At 47.8% G+C, this 21,108-nt stretch overlaps 1 protein-coding gene and 1 long non-coding RNA gene across 2 annotated transcripts; both read right to left on the minus strand.

The window, feature by feature from the left end:
- Positions 1 to 512: 512 nt before the first annotated feature.
- LOC100455134 (napsin-A) lies at positions 513 to 12,211 on the minus strand. The gene is made up of 9 exons (XM_024236580.3): positions 12,093 to 12,211; positions 4,250 to 4,391; positions 4,047 to 4,170; positions 3,739 to 3,857; positions 3,228 to 3,427; positions 1,787 to 1,909; positions 1,550 to 1,694; positions 1,020 to 1,118; positions 513 to 814 (listed from the first exon to the last, which is right to left on the minus strand). The coding sequence occupies exons 1-9, from the start codon at positions 12,173 to 12,175 to the stop codon at positions 587 to 589; spliced, it is 1,263 nt and encodes a 420-aa protein (XP_024092348.3). The 5' UTR covers positions 12,176 to 12,211; the 3' UTR covers positions 513 to 586.
- Positions 12,212 to 14,437: 2,226 nt separating this feature from the next.
- Positions 14,438 to 20,270, minus strand: LOC129051777 (uncharacterized). Its single transcript, XR_008516249.2, has 4 exons — positions 20,038 to 20,270; positions 19,142 to 19,337; positions 18,918 to 19,043; positions 14,438 to 17,262 (listed from the first exon to the last, which is right to left on the minus strand). It is a non-coding gene; the product is annotated as an uncharacterized LOC129051777 (long non-coding RNA).
- Positions 20,271 to 21,108: the final 838 nt, after the last annotated feature.

Consider the following 21,108-nt stretch of genomic DNA (forward strand, 5'->3'; position numbering starts at 1 on the left):
GGGGGAGTGACATCACCGTCGGAGGAGGGGCAGCACCGCTCCCCCAACCCAGGGGCTTCAAGCTCCGCCTTTATGGCGGACCCCGGGGTCCTGGAATCCCAAAGGAGAGAGGAGAAACAGGAGACGTGGTCGGAGAGAACGGTATCCCCGCCCCTTAGAACAGGAACTGGTAAACCCTTACCAATTACAGCCACCCCCTACTGCCACCTGTCGCTGCCGTCGCGACCTGTCGCCTCCCACGCATGTTGTGGCTGCGCCCGCCCCCGTCAGGGCGTGACCACGGCGTGGACTACAACGGCCGTGATGCTCCACGGAGCCGGGAGCCTTTGACGAAAGGCAGCGTAGGCGAGGGGCTTCATGGGACTCGTAGTACAAGACCCCTCACAAGGGTGCGCCCTGGAGAAAAGCGGTGATACCCTTTGCCTCCCTCTCTTACCCAACTCCGTGGGTGCATGCACAAAGCTTTCTCTTCAAAAAGTACGCTCTGAAAAGAAGCAACCTAGGCAGGTTCGTTCAATGGAAATATTGGATTTTTACTGAGTAGCGCTAGCTCTGCTACCCGTTGCGCATGCGCATCACCTGGGCGTCACCCGCGGTACTGCGCCTGCGCGGTCTCGCGCCTTCCCAGGTCCGCTCCGCGAGGGCGAGCGCGTGCCAAGCCCACTCGTGCGCCGCTCTTCATGTCCCCGCGGTCGAAGACGGCCACATACGCCCCCAAGAAAACGTCGCCGAGGATCCACACAGGTACTGGAGGCGAAGCGATGTCCAAGGCCCGGAAGCCGGACAAGCAGAGGCGGACGTCACCCTGAGCAAACTGCAAGGCGACAAGGCGGCAACTGGGTGTCCAGGCCGCAGGAACCACCATTTCCCTGGGAGTCCGTGCTCTCTCCGCCCCCAACCCCGGGGACAAGAAATGTTTCTGTGGCCCCTTCCAGTCCTAGTGTTGTCTAACTCCCAGCTCCACCCTCTCAACTCCAGTCATATTACATCACTGTGGCGTCATTATGACGGACACCTACCTGGATGACGTAATCCTGGGCCGTGAGATTAAACCAGACCCCCGCAATGAGGAGTGAGACTGCGGGGAGCTTTGGGATTTCTGAGCACTGGATGATGTACTTGGGGAGGAGAGGAACACGTGAAGATGGGAGATTCCTGCTCTGCTAAAATCCCATCCATGGCTCCCCAGTGCCATGGAGTAATGTTCATATTGAGCACCTGGGTATTTAGCACCGTGTGTGGACAGCCCTGTTGCTTAGGCTCCTCTCATCTAGTCCCAAACAAAACTGCATTATCATCTCCCCCAACACCCCCCCCCCCACCCCCGCACTCCCACCCCTACTTCACCATCCACTGAACCACTTAGCATAGACACTTGGGAAGTATCTTTGCTTCCTCCCACCACTCTCCAGCATGTCACTTAAGAACCCCAGTCCCCTCTGTCCTGGATACGCTCTAGCTACCTGCTTCCCATCCTCAGGCCCCAGTGTTCGCCATCGAATTGCCATCACCTTTCCCAGGACACACCCACCAGAGACTGGGACCTCACCTCCCCAGCCAGCAAGGGAATTCCCCCAATGGCTGCATGCAGGGCCCGGATCTCCTCAGTAGGTCCTACGATGACAGGTGTGCCTGTATCCAGGATGGCAGCACAGCCCCGGGCACAGAGAGTCAGCCCTGAGCCCACCTTCACGCTGAGGGGGAAGGAGGCAGTCATTAGAGGCAGGGTCCTAGGAGTCCAGGCCCCCAGCCTCCAGCTCCAGACCCAGGAGACCAAGTCCCTCACCGCTCCATGTGGATCTGCCAGTAGGCGGGGACTGTGACTGGCACGAAGGTGAGGGGTGGGATGTAGTGTGCCGGGTCTGAGCCCCCCAGGACCAGCTCTCCTCCATCAGCCACTTTAGGGTCCCTGCAGGGGCAGAGTGTAGAGGTCAGTGTCACCGGCCCTCCCCCACCAGCCCTAGGAATGGCCAGGGATGGGACTTCCTGCCAATTGGGTCATTTTTGGGGTTCTAGCTGGGGCAGTGGAATGCAGGCAGGGCCTAGATGTTGCGACTGGAAACAAGAAAAGAAGGGAAAAAACTTCTTGATGGAAGTTAGGACTTTAGGATGATGGATACTTCCTGAAGTGGAGAGGAGACTTCTTCATTTGGCTGCGGAAGGTAGAGCTTTTGGGGGAAATTCCTGAGCTGAATATCATAGTAACCAAGCAGACCAGTGGAGTCTCAGAATTGGCTCGAAGGTGTGACTTGTACAGGAGTGGGGTGGCTTCCTGGGAAGGTGCAGAGACTCTGAATTGCCTGTTGTGGTATCTAGAAAGGTGTTAGACTTCCTGAGCTGGCTGAGAGTGATGGGAACGGGGATGGAAACTTCCTGGAAGATGTAAATGAGTGGGATCTACCGAGAGCTAGGTGGAACTTCTTGAGTGGGTTGGATGTCAGGGTAACTGAGTGGGCATTGGACTGTGTGTGATGGGCCCTGGGAGGGAAAGGGAAGACTTCTCGGGTGGTGGGTGGGACTTCTGAGCATAAGGTTGACTTTCCTACCAGGTGGGTGGGGCTTCGTGAATTCAATCAGGCATTTCCTGACTTCTGGTCAGTGTTCTCAAATGGGATTTGAGCTTTATGGTGAAGAGAAGGTTCCGGAGTATTTGGTTGGGTGAGGCATAGAATTTCCTAGTTTGATTTTGAAACTGAGCATATTGAACTGATGGTGAGTTTCTTTAGTATGTCTTAAGTTGTCACTTAAGCTCTGGGGCTTATGAATAGGGTCGAGGTGTTTCTTCTGTTAGGTAGGTGGCTATTTCCTGAATGAAGGGTGGGATTGAATTTTTTTTTTTTTTTTTTTTTGGAGACAGAGTCTCTCTCTGTCACCCAGACTGGAGAGCAGTGGTGCGATCTCGGCTCACTGCAACCTCCACCTCCCGGATTCAAGCAATTCTCCTGCCTCAGCCTCTCAAGTAGCTGGGATTACAGGCATGTGCCACCACACCCAGCTAATTTTTATACTTTTAGTAGAGACGGGGTTTCACCATGTTAGCCAGGCTGGTCTGGAACTCTTGACTTCAGGTGATCAATCTGCCTCAGCCTCCCAAATTGCTGGGATTACGGGCATGAGCCACCGTGCCTGAACTGGGACTTTCTTTATGGAGTAAGAGACTTCCTGAAGGAGGGCCTCACTTCCTTCTGGGGAACAGGACTCATAGATAGGTGCACCCTCCCCAGTACCTGTTGAGGTAAAAGGAGAAGATAGGCTTATCCAGTAGCCCCTGCTCCACCAGTACATCCAGCGGGGGCCGAACTCCTTCCACAGCCAGAATGGGAAAACCGAGGCCCAATATCCCATCGGGGCGGGAAACAGTGAAGACCAGGCTGGATTCCCACAGAGCTTCCCCAAAAATCACTGATGCACCCTTGATTCCACCGATCTAGGGGTAGATTGAGATGTGACCAGTTACTTTTGGGAGGACAATAACCACATGTCCTGAGGTCTCCCAAACCAAAGCATTAATCCCAGGTCTGGGGACATCTGGACCTAAGCCCCCAACTGCTTAGCAAACTTTGCCTCTGGACTTGAGAGAATTCCTATCCCTTCACCCAGGAACCCCTCCCCCTCCTTGAGAAGCCCCATCCATCGGCTCGGGAAGCCCCTGCACCTCAAGCCCCTCCCTAAGCCAGATGATCTTAGACAACAGGGTTCTCCCAGGCTCGAGGCTTCCTGAAGTCAAAGGCCACTCACAGTCAGCTTGTCCTCACTCAGGATTCCATCTACTCGCCCAGTTCCATATTGAATGGCAAACTTGGTCCCATTGGGCTTGAAGGAGCTGGAGGCACTGGGATTGAAGCGGTGGTGGAACCCTAGGTCAGAAGTCAGAGAGGTGTCACTGTGGGAGGGGAGCTTTCTGAATGCCTTCTGCCCCTTTAACCTTCTGACCTTTGAGGGTGTCAGAAAAGAACAGTTCCTCAAAAACCTTTGGGAAGCTGAGGCCCAACCCCGCCTTCCCCCTTCACCCCCATTCAGCCTTATTCTCCCGCATAGAAGCTCACAGCAGGGCACACTGAAGAAGTGGCATCTCCTGGACGGGACCCAGAGATTGGAGGAGCCAGTGTCAAAGGCGACAGTGAAGTTTTGTGGAGGCGTTCCCAGCCCAATTTCCCCAAAATACTGCACCTGATAGCAAAAGAGGAGAGTAAACAAAGAGTTTGGCTCAAGGGCGCAGGGGTGAGGGCTGTGTGGGGCTGTGACTCACATCCCAGTAGTTCGAGAGAGGTACGAAGGTGGGCTTGTCCCCAGGGGATGGGGCCCCCAACTTGGGGAGTTTTGCTGGTTTTCCCCATCCCTTCAGTAGGTTCAGGGTCCTGCGTTCAGGGTGGACTCGACGAAGAGGGATCCTGTAGGGTAAGAAGATGAGAATTAGGAAGCCGCCCTTCCTGGACACCCTCTAAAATAGACTTACCCAAATGGAATATGATGACAAATTCAACATTTCCAAGGCGCTACAATAGGAGTAATTACCAGAAACCCTACAATAACAACCTCCGGGAAACCCTAGCACAGAAACCATGATGACAAATATCCCCAAAGACTTTACAGGAACAAACCACCCCAAACAGACCTTCCCAATGGTATCCAAGTCCTTAAAATAAGCCATTCCCAGGGAATTGACATTCTCAAAGGTTTCCCAAGACCCTAACATGAAATCTGACCTTCGCAGAAGCTCTCGGATGGTGGCCCTTGCATGCTTCAGTTCATGATGTTGGAGACTATTTCCCCACCCTTGCGGAAAAATGTAAGCATCAAATCTTAATTTCACTCTTTTTTTTTTTTTCCTGCAACCTCTGCCTCCTGGGTTCCAGCGATTCTCCTGCCTCAGCCTCCCGAGTAGCTGGGACTACAGGCGCGCACCACCACGCCCAGCTAATTTTTGTATTTTTAGTTGAGACGGGGTTTCGCCATGTTGGCCAGGTTGCTCTCGAACTCCTGACCTCAGGTGATCCACCCGCCTCGGCCTCCCAAAGTGCTAGGATTACAGGTGTGAGTCACCACGCCTGGCCTTAATTTCACTCTTTACACTAAAATACATCTGAGATATCAAACACTTAATGGGAAAAGTAAAATTATAAGAGCAGTTTGGGAGACCAAGGCAAGCAGATTGCTTGATCCCAGGAGTTTGAGAGCCGCCTGGACAACGTGGTAAAACCCCAGCTCTACAAAAAATACAAAAATTAGCTGGGTGTAGTGGCACGAGCCTTTAGTCACAGATACTTGGGAGGCTGAGGTGGGAGGATCATTTGAGCCTGGAATGTGGAGGTTGCAGTGAGCTGAGATCATGCCACTGCACTCCAGCCTGAGCAAAACTCTGTCTAAAAGACAAAACAAAAAGCACAGAAGCAAGTAAAATGTTTAACTCTGGAAAGAGGACAGCTTTTCTTTTTCTTTTTTTTTTTTTTTTTGAGATGGAGTCTCACTCTGTCACCCAGGCTGGAGTTCAGTGGCTCAATCTCGGCTCATTGCAACCTCCGCCTCCCGGGTTCAAGTGATTCTCCTGCCTCAGCCTCCCGAGCAGCTGGGATTACAGACATCACCATCATGCCCGGCTAATTTTTGTATTTTTAGTAGAGACGGTGTTTCACCATGTTGGCCAAGCTGGTCTTGAACTCCTGACCTCAGGTGATCCGCCCACCTCGGTCTCCCAAAGTGCTGGGATTACAGGTGTGAGCCACCGCGCCCAGCTGAGACAGAGTCTTGCTCTGTCGCCAGGATGGAGTGCAGTGGCGTGATCTCCGCTCACTGCCACTTTTGCCTCCCAGGTTCAAGTGATTCTGCTGCCTCAGCCTCTTGAGTAGCTGGGATTACAGGCACCCGCCACCAGCTAATTTTTGTAGACAGAGTTTCACCATGTTGGCCAGGATGGTCTCGATCTCTTTACCTCGTGAACTGCCTGCCTCGGCCTGAGCCACAACAGCATGAGCCACCGCGCCTGGCCTGAGGACAACTTTTCTAAGCATGAAGATAGGATCAAAAATCATGGGGGAAAATATTAATAACTGTGACTCAAAATTGACACCTGTTGGCCAGGCACCATGGCTCACGCTTATAATCCCAGCACTGTGGGAGGCAAAAGCAGGCAGATTACTTGAGCTCAGGAGTTCAAGACCAGCCTGGCCAACATGATGAAACCCTGTCTCTACTAAAAATACAAAAATTAGCCAGGTGTGGTGGCACACACCTATAATCCTAGCTTCTTAGGAGGCTGAAGCGAGAGGATTGGTTGAGCCCAGGAGTTCAAGGCTACAGCTACAGTGAGCTATGACCTTGCAACTGCACTCTCCAGCCTGGGCAACAAAGCAAGACCCTGTATCTAAAATAAATAAATAAATAAATAAAATAAATTTTAAACCCTTGTACTTCCCCTCTACATACACACACAAAGCTGTAAATAAAGGCAAGGACAAAAAATCTGGGGGAAATAATTATAAGTTGTATATTAAGAGTTAATATTCCTAATATGCAAAGAGCTTCTACAAATAAATAACAAGATAACCCAGTCTTGGGAGACAGTTTTTCTTGAGTCTCTCACATGTCTGCAGAGCACTGACTTGTCTTTTGCAAGATTTTGTTTAGTGAACAGCCTTGGAAAAGAGATAGCATCTCCTTCTGGAGCAAAGGGAAGGCAGGCTTATGATACCTTATAAAAGATTTAAGCTCCCTATGCTTAAGGTTCTATTAATATCATGCACCACAGTGCATGTGCAGGTATTATCTGCTAACATTTCTTCATTTCATCGTGTGGAAACGGGCTCAGAAAAATAGGCCAGCTGTGGTGGCTCATGCCTGTAATCCCAGCACCATGAGAGGCCGAGGTGGGAGGATTGCTTAAGGCCAGGAGTTTGAGACCAGCCCGGACAACATAGTGAGATCCTGTCTCTACAAAAATAAGAAAGCCAGGTCTGGTGGCACATGCCTGTAGTCCTAGCTACTTGGGAGGCCCAGGAATTCAAGGTTACAGTGAGCTATAGTCATGCCACTGCACTCCAGCCTGAGCAACAGAACAAGACCCTGTCTCAAAAAAGAAACAAAAAAAAAAAAAAAAAAGAAAGAAAGAAAGAAAAAACTGGCACACGTACTAATACTCTTGCTACTACTATTGCTGGGAGAAATAAACTGCCCTTTGTCTCTGACTTGGGAGTCTTGGGTCTTCTATGAGCAGCCATGAAACTATGGCATACTAACTTCATAGTTCTTGACACTCATTAGGAAAATGGACAAAGGACATAATTTGCAAAAGAAGTACAAATAAATTCTAAGTACATGGAAAGATGTCATCAACAGTCATCAAAAAAATACAAATGACAACAGTGAGAAACCTTGTTTCACCATACAGATTGGCAAAGAACTGAGAATACTTACTGTTGATTAGGTTTGGCAAATGTGTATCAGATGCTCGAAAATTGTACCCACCACTTAACCCAACCCGGAATTTCATCTATAGGAGATCACTGGATGAGTGCACAGAGGTGTGTTTATGAGGCTGTGCCTAATTTTGGAAACTGGAGACAGTCCAGTGATGAACTGCCTTTGCAAAAACTATAAGTGAGAAAATTAGGACAGTGAAAGAGATCTGATCTAAACAACCGCCACCTTGCCTTTAACTTCCAAACTGCCCTTGGTCATTCCTGGGCTTAGGCCAAGCTAACTTTGGGAGACAGTTTATAGTTTAAATGGTGAGAGTCCATCCCTAAAACGAAACCACCTTTGTAAAAGCTAATGAAGTACCACCAGGATAGGAGGATGAGAGGAGCATGAATTCTGCTAAGGTGCAGACATAAATGATTGCCAGTCATTATTCCAGAGGTCAAAATATTTGCAGCTTCCCCAATTACTCCTGCAGATTACATCACTACTGTAGAACCTAAGATTGACCTTTTGAGACTAAGGGTTTTTGCATTTCTGGTGATGCCACCCAGACCTGCCAACCAGTCCTGTGGCTCCACCCAGAAGCAGACTATTTTCCAGTCCCCTATGAATGATTACATCCTTGACCAATCAGCAGCACCCATTCCCAGGCCTGACAAACTTATCCTTGAAAAACCCTGGCCTCCGAATGTTGGGGGAGGCTAATTTGTTGTTTTCGTTTTGTTTTTTATGAGATGGAGTCTCACTCTGTCACCCAGGCTGGAGTACACTGGCGTGATCTCAGCTCACTGCAACCTCCACCCCCTGGGTTCAAGTGATTCTCCTCCTTCAGCCTCCTAAGTAGCTGGGATTACAGGCACCCACAACCATACCCGGCTAGTTTTTGTATTTGTAGTAGAGACGGGGTTTCATCATGTTGGCCGGACTGGTCTTGAACTCCTAACCTGAGGTGATCCACCCGCCTCGGCCTCCCAAAGTGCTGGGATTACAGGCGTGAGCTGCCATGCCCACCTCTGATTTGAGTAATAATAAGACTCTGGTCTCCTGCTCAGCCAATGGCTCGGCATAAATTAAACTCTTTCTCTATTGCCGCTTTCCTATCTTGATAAATTGGCTGTATCTGGGCAGCAGGCAAAAAGAACCAGCTGGGCGGTTACAGTGGCCAACAATGGGTACAGCTTAGTTCTGCTTTGGAACATACATAGAATGGAACCCCATTCGACCTCTAAGAAGGAGGAAGTAGCTGTCTATACTAGTCATTCTCAAACTTTAGCATGACCCAAAATCACCTACAGCAGTGGTGTTGGGCAAATCTTTGTGTAGAGGCTTTGCAGGCCAGACAGTCTCTGTGGTAACTATTCAAATCTATCCAGATAGCATGAAAGCAACTGCAGACAACAGATGCTACAGAAATGAATGTGCATGCTGACTCCAGTTTTGTTAGAGACAGGGTCTCACTCTGTTGCCCAGGCTGGAGAGCAATGACACGATTGTGGCTCACTGCAGTCTCAAACTCCTAGGCTCAAAGGTCATCTTGCCTCAGCCTGCTAAGTAGCTGGGATCACAGGCATATGCCACCACATCCCACCTAATTTTTTTTCTTTTTTTGTAGAGATAAGTTCTTGCTAAGTTACCCAGGCTGGTCTCAAATTCTTGGCCCCAAGCAATTCTACATCGGTCCCCCAAAGTGTTGGGGTTACAGGCATGAGCCACTACATGTGGCCTAGATTCCCTTTAGCTTATTTGTAAAAGGGAAATAGCACGCAGGATTTGACCCTCAGGCTCAGTGTTTGCCAAGCCCAGACTCAGAGGGCTAGTTCAAATTCAGATCTCTTAATTTTTAAGTAGATCTGGGATGGGGCTTGAGAATTTGCATTTCTAACAAGGTCCTGGGCCATGCTAATGCTATTGGTCTTGAGACAACATTCTGAGACTCACTGTTCTTTGCATTGACTTGGAAAATGTCCGTAATATATTAGGTTTGCAAAGCAGATTAATGGGGAATGATGAATTCATTGAACCTTACACCAGCAACATCTATACTCTCAGGGTCCTGGGAGAATTTCAGATTGTAAATCCTTACTTATTCAAAGATCGTACTGAGGTGGGAGGATTACTTGAGGCCAGGAGTTCGTGACCAGTCTAGGAAACATAGTGAGACCCCCCATCTCTACAAAAAAAGAAAATCTTTTAAAAAAGCTGGTTAACAAACATAATGTACAGTAATTTTTAAAATAAATTTTATATTTAATGATTTTTTTTGTAGAATGAGATGGGGTCTCACTATGTTGGCCAGGTTGGTCTTGAACTCTTGGCCTCAAGCAATCCTCCAGGCCTCTGCCTTCCATAGTGCTAGGATTACAGGTATGAGCCACCATGCCTGGCCTCATGCAGTAATTTTTTTTTTTTTTTTTTTTGAGATGGAGTCTCGCTCTGTCACCCAGGCTGGAGTGCAGTGGCATGATCTCGGCTCACGGCAAGCTCCGCCTCCCAGGTTCACGCCATTCTCCTGCCTCAGCCTCCTGAGTACCTGGGACTACAGGCGCCCACCACCACGCCCAGCTAATTTTTTTGTATTTTTAATAGAGTTGGGGTTTCACCACGTTAGCCAGGATGGTCTCGATCTCTTGACCTTGTGATCTACCTGCCTTGGCCTCCCAAAGTGTTGGGATTACAGGCATGAGCCACCACGCCCAGCCTGCAGTAATATTTTTGTATCCAATTTTAGTCACTCCTTGGAGCATGACACCCTCACTCACACCTTTGCACTCACCCCTCATGACTCAGTCTTTGAAAGGCACAAGAATGAGAAGTGGGGAAAACACTTTCTGGAAAATACACCCCTTCCCCTACAAAGAGCTCCAAGGGTTAAGGAGAAGAGAAGAAAAGAGAAGAGGGGAAGGGAGAAATTGGGGAAGCATTAGAGGTAAGGTAGGGGGAGAACTTGGGTGGGGTCCTCAAAACTGGACTTCTTTTTTTTTTTTTTTTTTTTTTTTTGGGACAGGACCTCCCTGTGTTGCCCAGGCTAGAGTACAGTAGCTCAATCATAGCTCACTGCAGCCTCAAAACCCTGGGTTCAAATGGTCCTCCCACCTCAGCCTCCCAAGTAGCTAAGACTACAGGCACCTGTCACCATGCCTGGCTGATTTTTTTTTTTTCTGTAGAGACTGGTGTCTCACTATGTTGCCCAGGCTGGTCTTGAACTCCTAGCCTCAAGCAGTTCTCCTACCTTGGCCTCCCAAAGTGCTAAGATGAGAGTGGTGAGCCATTGTGCTCAGATAAAAAAATAGACTTCTTGAGGCCTAAACAATTTGGAGGGTGTGAATGTGGGGGAGTCTTAGTTTAAATGTCACAAGCCTTGGTCTCCAAGATGGCAGGAATGTGTCACATGTCTGGAGACCCCCATAACTGGTCATCAGAGCTCGGAGTGGGAGCTGCAGAGGCCTCCAAAAAAACATATCCAGAGAAGAAGGGGAGGGTTCCTCACTCAAGAGTCTCAGTGAAGGCCAGGTGCGGTGGCTCATGCCTGTAATCCCAGCACTTTGGGAGGCCGAGGCGGACAGATCACGAGTTCAGGAGTTCAAGACCAGCCTGGTCAACATGGTGAAACCCCATCTCTACTAAAAATACAAAAATTAGCTGGGCATGGTGGTGTGTGCCTGTAATCCCAGCTACTTGGGAGGCTGAGGCAGGAGAATCGCTTGAACCCAGGAGGCGGAGGTTGCAGTGAGCCGAGACCACGCCACTGCACTCCAGCCTGGCAAGAGTGAGACCCTGTCTCAAAAAAAAAAAAAAAAGAGTCTCAGTGTTGGAGGATCTGGGACTTAAAAGGGCTCTGGGCTGGACATGGTAGTTCACATCTGTAATTCCAGCACTTTGGGAAGCTGAGGTGAGAGGATTGCTCGGATTGCTCTAGCCCAGGACGTGGAGACCAGCCTGCGAAACATAGGGATACCCTCTTCTTTACAAAAAATTTCAAAAATTAGCTGGGCATGGTGCCACATGCCTGTAGTCCCAGCTACTTGGGAGGCTGAGGTGGAAGAATGGCTTAGGACCACGAGTTTGAGGCTGCAGTGAGCCATGATCGCACTACTGCACTCCAGCCTGGGTGACAGAGCAAGACCCAATCTCAACAAATAAATAAATAAAAAGAAAAAAAATTATTTTAAAAAGGGAGCTCTGAGCCAGACGTGGTGGCTCACACCTGTAATTCCAGCACTTTGAGAGGCCGAGGTGGGCAGATCACCTAAGGTCGGGAGTTCAAGACCAGCCTGATCAACATGGAGAAACCCCATCTCTACTAAAAATACAAAATTAGCCGGGGTGGTGGTACATGCCTGTAATCCCAGCTACTCGGGAGGCTGAGGCAGGAGAATTGCTTGAACCCAGGAGGTGGAGGATGTGGTGAGCCAAGATCGTGCCATTGCACTCCAGCCTGGGCAACAAGAGTGAAACTCTGTCTCAAAAAAAATAAATAAAAGGGAGCTCTGATCTTAGGAGATGTCAGAGTAGAGCCCTCGGGGTGAGAGCCCACTTTAGAGATCTGGAAAGCCAAGAAAGAGTCAAGGATCCTGGGTGCCAGGTTTGGGAATCACTGAACCAGGAGCCCCAGACTTAAAGGGCAAAAAGCAGAGAATCCCTCCCAGGTTTGGGGGTGGCAAATGGGGTCACCATACCGGATCAGTGTGGCCCCAGCAGGCTCCACATTCAGCAGAGGCAGCAGCAGCAGCAGTGGTAGCAGCAGCGGTGGCGGAGACATCGCTGGGGAGCAGGGTGTGAACCCAGGCTTCCTAGTTTTCTTTCCCCTGTGACTCCACCCTGTTTATGCCCCACCTCCCAGTTTAGGAGGTGACCAGAACACGAGGTCTCTCAGCAGGTGACACAGGGGGACAAGGATGTTTTTGAAGATTTGTGCAGAGTATTTGTGTAGTGTCAACAAAAGTTGTATCCTGTGTCCTTAGTGCTCCTCATTCCCTACTTGGGGGGTGGTGGTGGTGGGGTCTTCTCTGCTGGGACTGCCTCCCACCCCCCATCCTTTAGCCTCTGTCACTTTTACTTCTCACTTTCACATCACTTTTCTGAGACTCATTAACCACAAGTGTTTCGTTGGCCAAGTGGGAGGGACCAGCAGGTGTCTGTGAAGGGTCTGGAGAAGGGAAAGAGGAACTGATTATAAGCCTGCCCTCCCATATGAAGTGGGACTGCCTGCGTCTGAGGACCCAGACTCTTATTTTATTTGTAGGTGAAGTATGTTTCTTGTAAGCAACAAAACATTGGATCTTCTTTTTCATCCATTCATCCATTCTATATCTTTTTATTCGAGAGTTTAGTCCATTTACATTCAATGTTGTTCTTGATAAGGACGTCCTCCTGCCATTTTGTTACTTGTTTTCTGGTTGTTTTGTGGTATTCTCTTCTTTCTGTCCTTCTTTCATGTTATTTATTTATTTATTCATTTATTTTTGAGACAGAATCTCATTCTGTCGCCCAGGCTGGAGTGCCCTGGTGCAATCTCGGCTCACTGCAACCTCTGCCTCCTGGATTCAAGTGATTCTCGTGCCTCAGCCTCCCGAGTAGCTGGGACTACAGGCGTGTGCCACTGCACCTGGCTAATTTATGTATTTTTAATAGAGATTTGGTTTCATCATGTTGGCCATACTGATCTCAAACTTCTGACTTAGGTGATCCACCCGCCTCAGCCTCCCAGAGTGCTGGGATTACACACGTGAGCCACCACACCTGGCCTCTGTTTTCCTTTTAGAGAAGATAATTTTCCTTGGTCATATGATTTAATTTTTTGCTTTTTTTTTTGTATCTGTTGTATGTTTTTTGATTTGAGGTTACCATGAGGCTTGCAAATACTATCTTTTTTTTTTTTTTTTTTTTTTTGAGGTGGAGTCTCGCTCTGTTACCCAGGCTGGAGTGCAGTGGATCGATCTTGGCTCACTGCAAGCTCCACCTCCTGGGTTGACGCCATTCTCCTGCCTCAGCCTCCAGGGTAGCTGGGACTACAGGCGCCCACCACCACACCTGGCTATTTTTTTTTTTTTTTTTTTTTTGTATTTTTAGTAGAGACGAGGTTTCACCGTGTTAGCCAGGATGGCCTCAGTCTCCTGACCTCGTGATCCGCCTGCCTTGGCCTCCCAAAGTGCTGGGGTTACAGGTGTGAGCCACTGTGCCCTGCCATAAATACTATCTTATAACCCATTATTTTAAGCTGACAACATAAACTTAACACTGTTTGCATAAACAAACAAACCAACAAACAATAAGAAAATTAGTAAAAACTCTACACCTTCACTTTGTCCCCAACTTTTTAACTTTTTGTTGTTTGTATTTATATCTTATTGTACTGTCTATGTCTTGAAGAACTGTTGTGTTATTATTTTTGATTGGTTCATCCTTTAGTTTTTCTACTTAAGAGCAGTTCACACACAGTAGTTATACTGTTACAATACACCATGTTTTTCTGTGTGCTTACTATTAGCAGTGAGTTTTGTACCTTCAGATGATTTTTTTTTTCTTTTTGAGACAGAGTCTTGCTTTGTCACCCAGGCTGGAGTGCAGTGGTGTGATCTCAGCTCACTGCAAGCTCCGCCTCCCGGGTTCATGCCATTTTCCTGCCTCAGCCTCCCGAGTAGCTGGGACTACAGGCACTCACCACCATGCCCGGCTAATTTTTTTGTATTTTTAGTAGAGACGGGGTTTCACCGTGTTAGCCAGGATGGTCTCGATCTCCTGACCTCATGATCCGCACATCTCCACCTCCCAAAGTGCTGGGATTACAGGCGTGAGCCACTGTGGCCAGCCCAGATGATTTTTTTATCACTCATTAACATGCTTTTCTTTCTGACTGAAGTACTCTCTTTAGCATTTCTTGTAGGACAGATCCAGTGTTGATGAAATTCCTCACCTTTGTTTGTTCTGGGAGAGTCTTTATTTCTCCTTCATGCTTGAAGGATATTTTCACTGGATATGCTATTCTAGTGTAGCAGGATGAGCCGTGGACAAAACCCCACAGACACCGAGATAGTGAAGGAAGTAGCTTTTAATCAGCTGGAAGCATCAGCAGACTAGTGTCTTAAAATCCGAGCTTGTTGAGTGCACAATTTCTGTCCCTTTTAAGGGTTCACAACACTAAAGATTTTACATGAAAGGACCGTGATTGATTGAGCAATCTAGCGGGTATGTGACAGGGGCTGCATGCACCAGTAATCAGAGTGAAGCAGAACAGAACGAGAAGTTTCACAATGTCTTTCCATACAATGTCTGGAATCTACGGATAATTGGTTGCTAAGTCATGGGTTGAATTTTAACTATCAGGCTAAGGTCAGGCAGGCCCAGGCCTGGTTTTGGGTCTGATTTTGGGTCTGGTGCCTGGCGCCGGGTTGCCTGCCTTTGGTTTCGCTTCCTTGTTTCTTCTTAAAACAGGTACTGAATATGAAACAATATAGAACAATATGGGGGGGTCTCTTTCTCTCTTCTCTCATTTCCCCCCTTTGCGACTCTCACTCATTTTATTAGTGGAAGTTCTCACTTTCATTTTCACTCCTTATGTCTTCCTGTGCAATAGATCAATAGTGATTCAAATAATATACTTGTGCTGAAGCATTCTGGTGAACTAAGGTAGCAAGGAAGCTTTTTATCATTTGAAGAAGTACAAGTAGCAAACAAGGGAGTAGTAAGCAGGTTCCTATTACTATTATAACTCCTATTATAAGAGTTTTAAACCCTCCTATTGCTGGGAACCAATTTCCAAACATGGCCTCAGGATCAAATCCGTGCCACACTTGCATGGGTACATGTGCCAGTTTTGTTATATCTTTAACTATGTCTTCAACTACTTGCCCTTGATCATCTATGTGGAGACAGCAATTAGTAAGGTTAAATTTTCCACAAACTCCTCCTTCAGCTGCTAGCAAGTAGTCGAGAGCTAGTCTATTTTGGTAGATAGCATTCCTCATCTGAGTCTCTTGCTGGGCAAGAACAGTCAAGGCTTGACCAGTTTTATTAGTAATAATTTCTGAAACAGCTTGCAACCGTATGTTTCAGTTGAGCATGTAGATGGGGGTCCGAGATCCCTATGAGCCATCTTGTGCCCAAGTGGTGGGCCCATAGTATTGTATAATTCTTTCAGGGGGCCATCATCATCTTTCCAGTTACCTATGGCTATGCTTTGTTTTTCACGGGAAGCATAGACAGGGAATCCTAAGAGTTTGCCTGTTTTTATGGGCAGTAGGAAGAAAGATGGTTTAATAGTGCCAATTACACAGCTACCTGTCCACTGATCAGATAGCTTAGCATAAGCTCTATGTCCACATATCCAGTATAACCCAGTGGGGGCAGTCCAGTCCCAGTGGAATTTTGGGCGGGCCTAAACAGTCTGCAATTTTGGAAATTTACGGAATGGATTTTTTTCTGTGTAATTGGAACTCCACCATGTAACTGTTTTTGTGGTACGATTATACAGTTTTTGTCCAAGACAACTAACGTGTCCTATAGGATGAGTGAATTCTTTTCCTTCTCTAGCTATGCAATATTGTCCAATAATTGAGGCTTTTAGACCCCAGAAATTGTCAGGGTGGTTCTTCTGGGCCGGGAATTCATCAGGAACTGGGTCTGTAGGAACTAATTCTCGGGCTTCCCATGGCCATTGATCTCCTGCTACAGTTCCTCCACAAACATAACACGAAGTGACTTTTAGAGACTGGGCTACATGCTCAGCTAATTGCAAAAACAAATGTCTAGTTTTTCCTGGAATTTCAGGTACTGGCACATTTAGTTCATCATAGAAAGTCTGAAATACTGGCTCTAGAGAGCATTTTCGAATCTCTCCTTTTATTAAAATGTTTACCCTAGGATCTAGTCTTTTTCCATTAATGCCTAGAGATAAGTATTTTCCTTTTTTCTATTTTGGGTCTGAGGGGCTTGTGATTACTAATTTTAAAGGGTTGCAGCTTCCACTCATGTAGGACGGGCTTCCTTTCCCTTTTTGGAGCCAAACAGGATCTTTTTCATTGTTTTTTCCCAAGTAGCCTAAATGACACAAGACCAGTACCCACATTCTTTTCCACACAGTCCTGATTCATGACAGATGTACTTATTTTCAGTCATGTAGTTTTTTTCCTAATTAAAAGAGCCACATCCTGCTCCTAACTTATTGCTATTAATGACAGCACAAGCGTCAAATTTTAAGATGATGCGTTTGGGCACCCCTTTTTCTTCTGTTCTGGCTAATACTTTACTTGTATCATTTATGAGTCCCCGCCAGTCTTCAGTCCTTAATCTTATTTCAAAAACTGTGGAAATGGGAGGTTCAGAGGGGTCATAGCACACATCGGGCTGGTCACTTCCTGGATCATAGACTTTGTACTGAGTGTTATTATACAAACATGTTCCTTTTGGAACTCCTAGGCATTCATAATAACTATAGAACAAAAAGATTGTCTTAACTTATTGTCCTACCTCAGTGACCCGATGTATGCACTGAAAGCAGTCCTCTGAGTGGGAAGAAGCAGTGGACACTTTTACCACACAAGTCCATGTTATAAGGAAAGTAAGTCCCACGACGATTTTCCTCATGCTTCGGCCGCGCATAGGCCAGTCAGCTTCCGGGTGTGACTGGAGCAGGGCTTGTCCACCTCAGGGTTACTTTGCAGGGATTGTCTAGGCTTGGTTTGGCCTCCCGGGTTCCAGTGGCTGCGGGCTGTACGCCGCCGTGGTGAATCCAGGCCGGAATTCCTTCTACCTTCACAGCCGTGGGAGTGGTTAGGATAACGGTCTGGGGTCCCTTTCACCGTGGCCCTAAGGGAGCTACGTTCCAGTCCTTAATCCACACACGGTCACCTGGAGAAAAAGGGTGAACTGGGGGGAATAAGCTGACCGGGCACCTCTCATTTACCCAAGTTGAGATTGTCTCGGTAATTTTCCCCAAGGCCTGTAGCTGTCACTGCAATTCAATTTCACTCAACTCTTGGGGAGTACCCGGAAGTCCTCGCAGCACAGGAGGAGGCCTATGATATAATATTTCATAAGGGGAGTGTCCTGTTTTCTTAGAGGGAGTGCACCTAATTTTAAACAATACCATAGGAAGGGCCTGTATCCATTTTAATCCTGTCTCTTGACATACTTTCCTTAAACTGTTTTTGATAACTCTGAGGTCTGTAGGAGGTATGTAGACTTGTTTGTACCTGTCCTTCTTGGGAAGGCTTTCCAGGTATTCAAAAGGACTTGAGGATTGTGATTTAAGCCATATCTGTATTAGGGGGCCTCCCAAGCCTATTAATGCTGTGGTTTTTGTTTTGTTTTTTTTTTTGAGACAGAGTCTCACTCTGTCACCCAGGCTGGAGTGCAGTGTCATGATCTCAGCTCACTGCAACCTCTGCCTCTCAGGTTCAAGCGATTCTCGCGCCTCAGCCTCCCAAGCAGCTGGGATTACAGGTGTGTGCCACCACGCCTGGCTAATCTTTGTGACTTTAGCAGAGACTAGGTTTCATCATGTTGGCCAGGCTGGTCTCAAACTCTGGGCCGCAAGTGATCCATTCACCTCAGCCTCCCAAAGTGTTGAGATTACAGGCGTGAGCCACCACACCTGGTCTGCTACGGTTCTTAGAGACTCATAGAGGTACTGCCTTAGTGGTCTTGGATAAAATCCAGAAGAATTATCTGGATTACCAGGCAGAGGCTCTTGTTCTCTTCTCTTACTTTCTCCCAAACAAAGGGAGCTGAGCTACCTGGAGGTGGGGATAGGGTGACACAAGCACCACTGTGGCCAGTAGCACTGGGACTGCACTGGGTCTCGACCAAAGCCCACTATAACCGCTACCTGGCTGCTGGCTATATTTGCTTAAGGCCCTAGGGCTCTAAAACCAGCAGGTTCCAAATGCAGCCAGACTTGCATCCTTTTCTTCAGGGCAGCAAGTTTCCCAAGGCTCTGGGTGGGTCCAGAAATGCAGTCAGTAAGCCTGGACTCAGAAACCTTAGAAATCTACCTGGTGTCTTATTCTGCTGTGGCTGAACTGGTTCTCAAATCACAAGATGCTCAGCCGGGCGCGGTGGCTCACACCTGTAATCCCAGCACTTTGGGAGACTGAGGCGAGTGGATCACCTGAGGTCAAGGGTTTGAGACCAGCCCGTCCAACATGGTGAAACTCCATCTCTACTAAAAATACAATATTAGCTGGGCATGGTGGTGCATGCCTGTAATCCTAGCTACTCAGGAGGCTGAGGAAGGAGAGGCAGAGGTTGTGGTGAGCCGAGATCGCACCATTGCACTCCAGCCTGGGCAAGAAGAGCAAAACTCTGTCTCAAAAGAAAAAAAAATCACAAGACACTGTCTTTCCCACTCTTCCCTCCCCTTGCCACAGGCAGAGGTGCCTCACCCCACAGTTACCACCACCATAGGCTCAAGGGGAGTACTGCCAGGCTTCTGCCAAAGTTCACTCAAGGCCCGAGGACTCTTCAGTCAGCTTCTAGTGAATGCTGCCAGGTCTAGGACTCACCCTTCAGGGCAGTGGGCTCCCTTCTGGCCCAGGGAAGATCCAGAAATGCCATCCTAGAGCCAAGATCTGGCATCAGGGATTCCAAAATCCCACTTCTTCTCCACTGTGTCTGAGCTGGTACCTGAGCTGAAAGACAAAGTTTCTTTTACTCTCCCCTCTGCTTTACTCAAGCAGAAAGAGTCTCTCACTGTAGCCACCATAGCTGGGAATGTGCTGGGTCTCACCTGAAGACAGCATGTCTCAGAGTCTCACCGAAGGCCAATAGCATGTAGTACCTGGCATCGCTGCTGGTTATTGAGGGCCCAACGGCTCTCGAGTCAGCAGGTGATAGAGCCTGCCAGGACTGGATCCTTCCCTTCAAGGTAGCTGGTTCCCTTCTCATCCAAGGTGTGTCGAGAAATGTCATCTGGAAGCTAAGTCCTGGAATGGGAAGCTCATGACTCTGACTCATGTCCTATCCTACTGTGTCTGAACTGGTATCCAAGATGCAAGACAAAGGCCCTTTTACTCTTTCCTCTCCTCTCCTTAAACAGAAGAAAAGGGGTCTTTTTTGGAGCCACAAGGTATGCTACCTGGGTTTGGGAAAGGAGTGGCACAAGTGGCCCCTTAGCTGCCTAGGTTGGTGTCTTAGTAGGTCATGTGCCCCCCAAATCCAATGGCTTTGAGTCCAGCTCAGCACCAGGACTTGCCTAGGAGTTGCAGTCCTCATGACCTAGACTGCCTTTCAAGTTTATTTAGGACCCCAGAGCACTTTAGCCAACAGTGGTGTGGCTTGCCAAACCTCACATTCCGACTGTTGGGATGGGCAATTCTCCTCTGGCTTGGGCTGGTCTAAAATGCTCTGGCTTGGGCTGGTCTAAAATGCTCCCTCCAGGAGCAGACAATCTGCTGAGTTCAGGGCAGTTTTGCTTTCCACTGACAGGGCAGCACTGAGTTCAATGCAAAGTCTCAAAATCACTACACTCTCTCTCTCTCCTAAACACACAGGTTCTCTCTGTGCCATGCAGCTACTGCCAGGGATGAAGGATGGCTGGAACTGGCAATTAAAGACTGTCCTCCTACCCTCTTCAGTGTGTCCTTCGGCAATATGAAGTTAAAACCAGGTATTGTAAATGCTCACCTGATTTTTAGTTCGTATGAAGATGCTTTTTTCCTGTAGATTGTTGTTAACTGTGGTATTCCTGAAGAGGAAATTATTGGTGGAAACATATTTGGCCATCTTGCTCCAGCCCCTCTCTAGACATTCTCTTATTGTTTTATTTGGAAAATACTGAAACAGACATACACACACACAAATAAAAATCACCCATAGCCCCGCCATCATCTAAAACGTATACAAATAATTTGCACTGTCTCTCTGTTCACCAGTCCCTCTTCTCCCAGTTAAGCTTCTCAATTTTTAACAAGCATAAGAAATCTAGTTAAAACACAGATTCCTGGGCGCCACCCTCAGATATTATAGTTTGGGAGGCCTAGGATGAGACCCAAGAATCTGCATTTTTAAACAAATTCACTGATCGGCTGGGCGCGGTGGCTCACGCCTATAATCCCAGCACTTTGGGAGGCCAAGGCGGGCAGATCATGAGATCAGGAGTTTAAGACCAGCCTGGCCAACTTAGTGAAACCCCCATCTCTACTAAAAATACAAAAATTACCCGGGTGTGGTGGTGGGCACCTGTAATCCCAGCTACTCGGGAGGCTGAGGCAGGAGATTCGCTTGAACCCGGGAGGAGGAGGTTGCAGTGAGCCGAGATCGCACCATTGCACTCCAGTCCAGGCGACAGTGTGAGACTCTGTCTCAAAATAAATAAATAAATACAATACAATACAATAAAAAAAATTCACTGATCATGGAGCAACAAACATGTCTGAGAAACCCTGTTCAAGGTCTTTGGCTTTCTAGGATAGATTTGCATGTCAATATCAGCATGCACATTTTTTTGTTTTTTTTGTTTTTGGTATTTGTTTGTTTTAGTAAATAAAAGTTGCTGTGATTACTGATCTGCAAGTGATTGTTTTTAACTTAACCATATTCCCTGGACTTCAGAAAAAAATTGACATAACTTATCTACAGTAAAACACATGAGTCTGAGGCCGGGCATGGTGGCTCACGCCTGTAATCCCAGCAGTTTGGGAGGCTGAGGCGGGCAGATCACTTGAGGTCAGGAGTTCAAGACCAGCCTGGCCAACA

Source organism: Pongo abelii, chromosome 20 (genome assembly GCF_028885655.2).
Source record: "Pongo abelii isolate AG06213 chromosome 20, NHGRI_mPonAbe1-v2.0_pri, whole genome shotgun sequence".
Taxonomy (NCBI): Eukaryota; Metazoa; Chordata; class Mammalia; order Primates; family Hominidae; genus Pongo; species Pongo abelii.

Coding starts and splice junctions, on each gene's coding strand:
- LOC100455134 (XM_024236580.3), bottom strand. CDS start 12,175: ATGTCTCCGCCACCGCTGCTGCTACCACTGCTGCTGCTGCTGCCTCTG. Junction 4,171..4,249: donor CTCTCTCGAACTACTGGGAT/GTGAGTCACAGC, acceptor TTTTGCTATCAG/GTGCAGTATTTTGGGGAAAT. Junction 3,858..4,046: donor CTTCTTCAGTGTGCCCTGCT/GTGAGCTTCTAT, acceptor CTTCTGACCTAG/GGTTCCACCACCGCTTCAAT.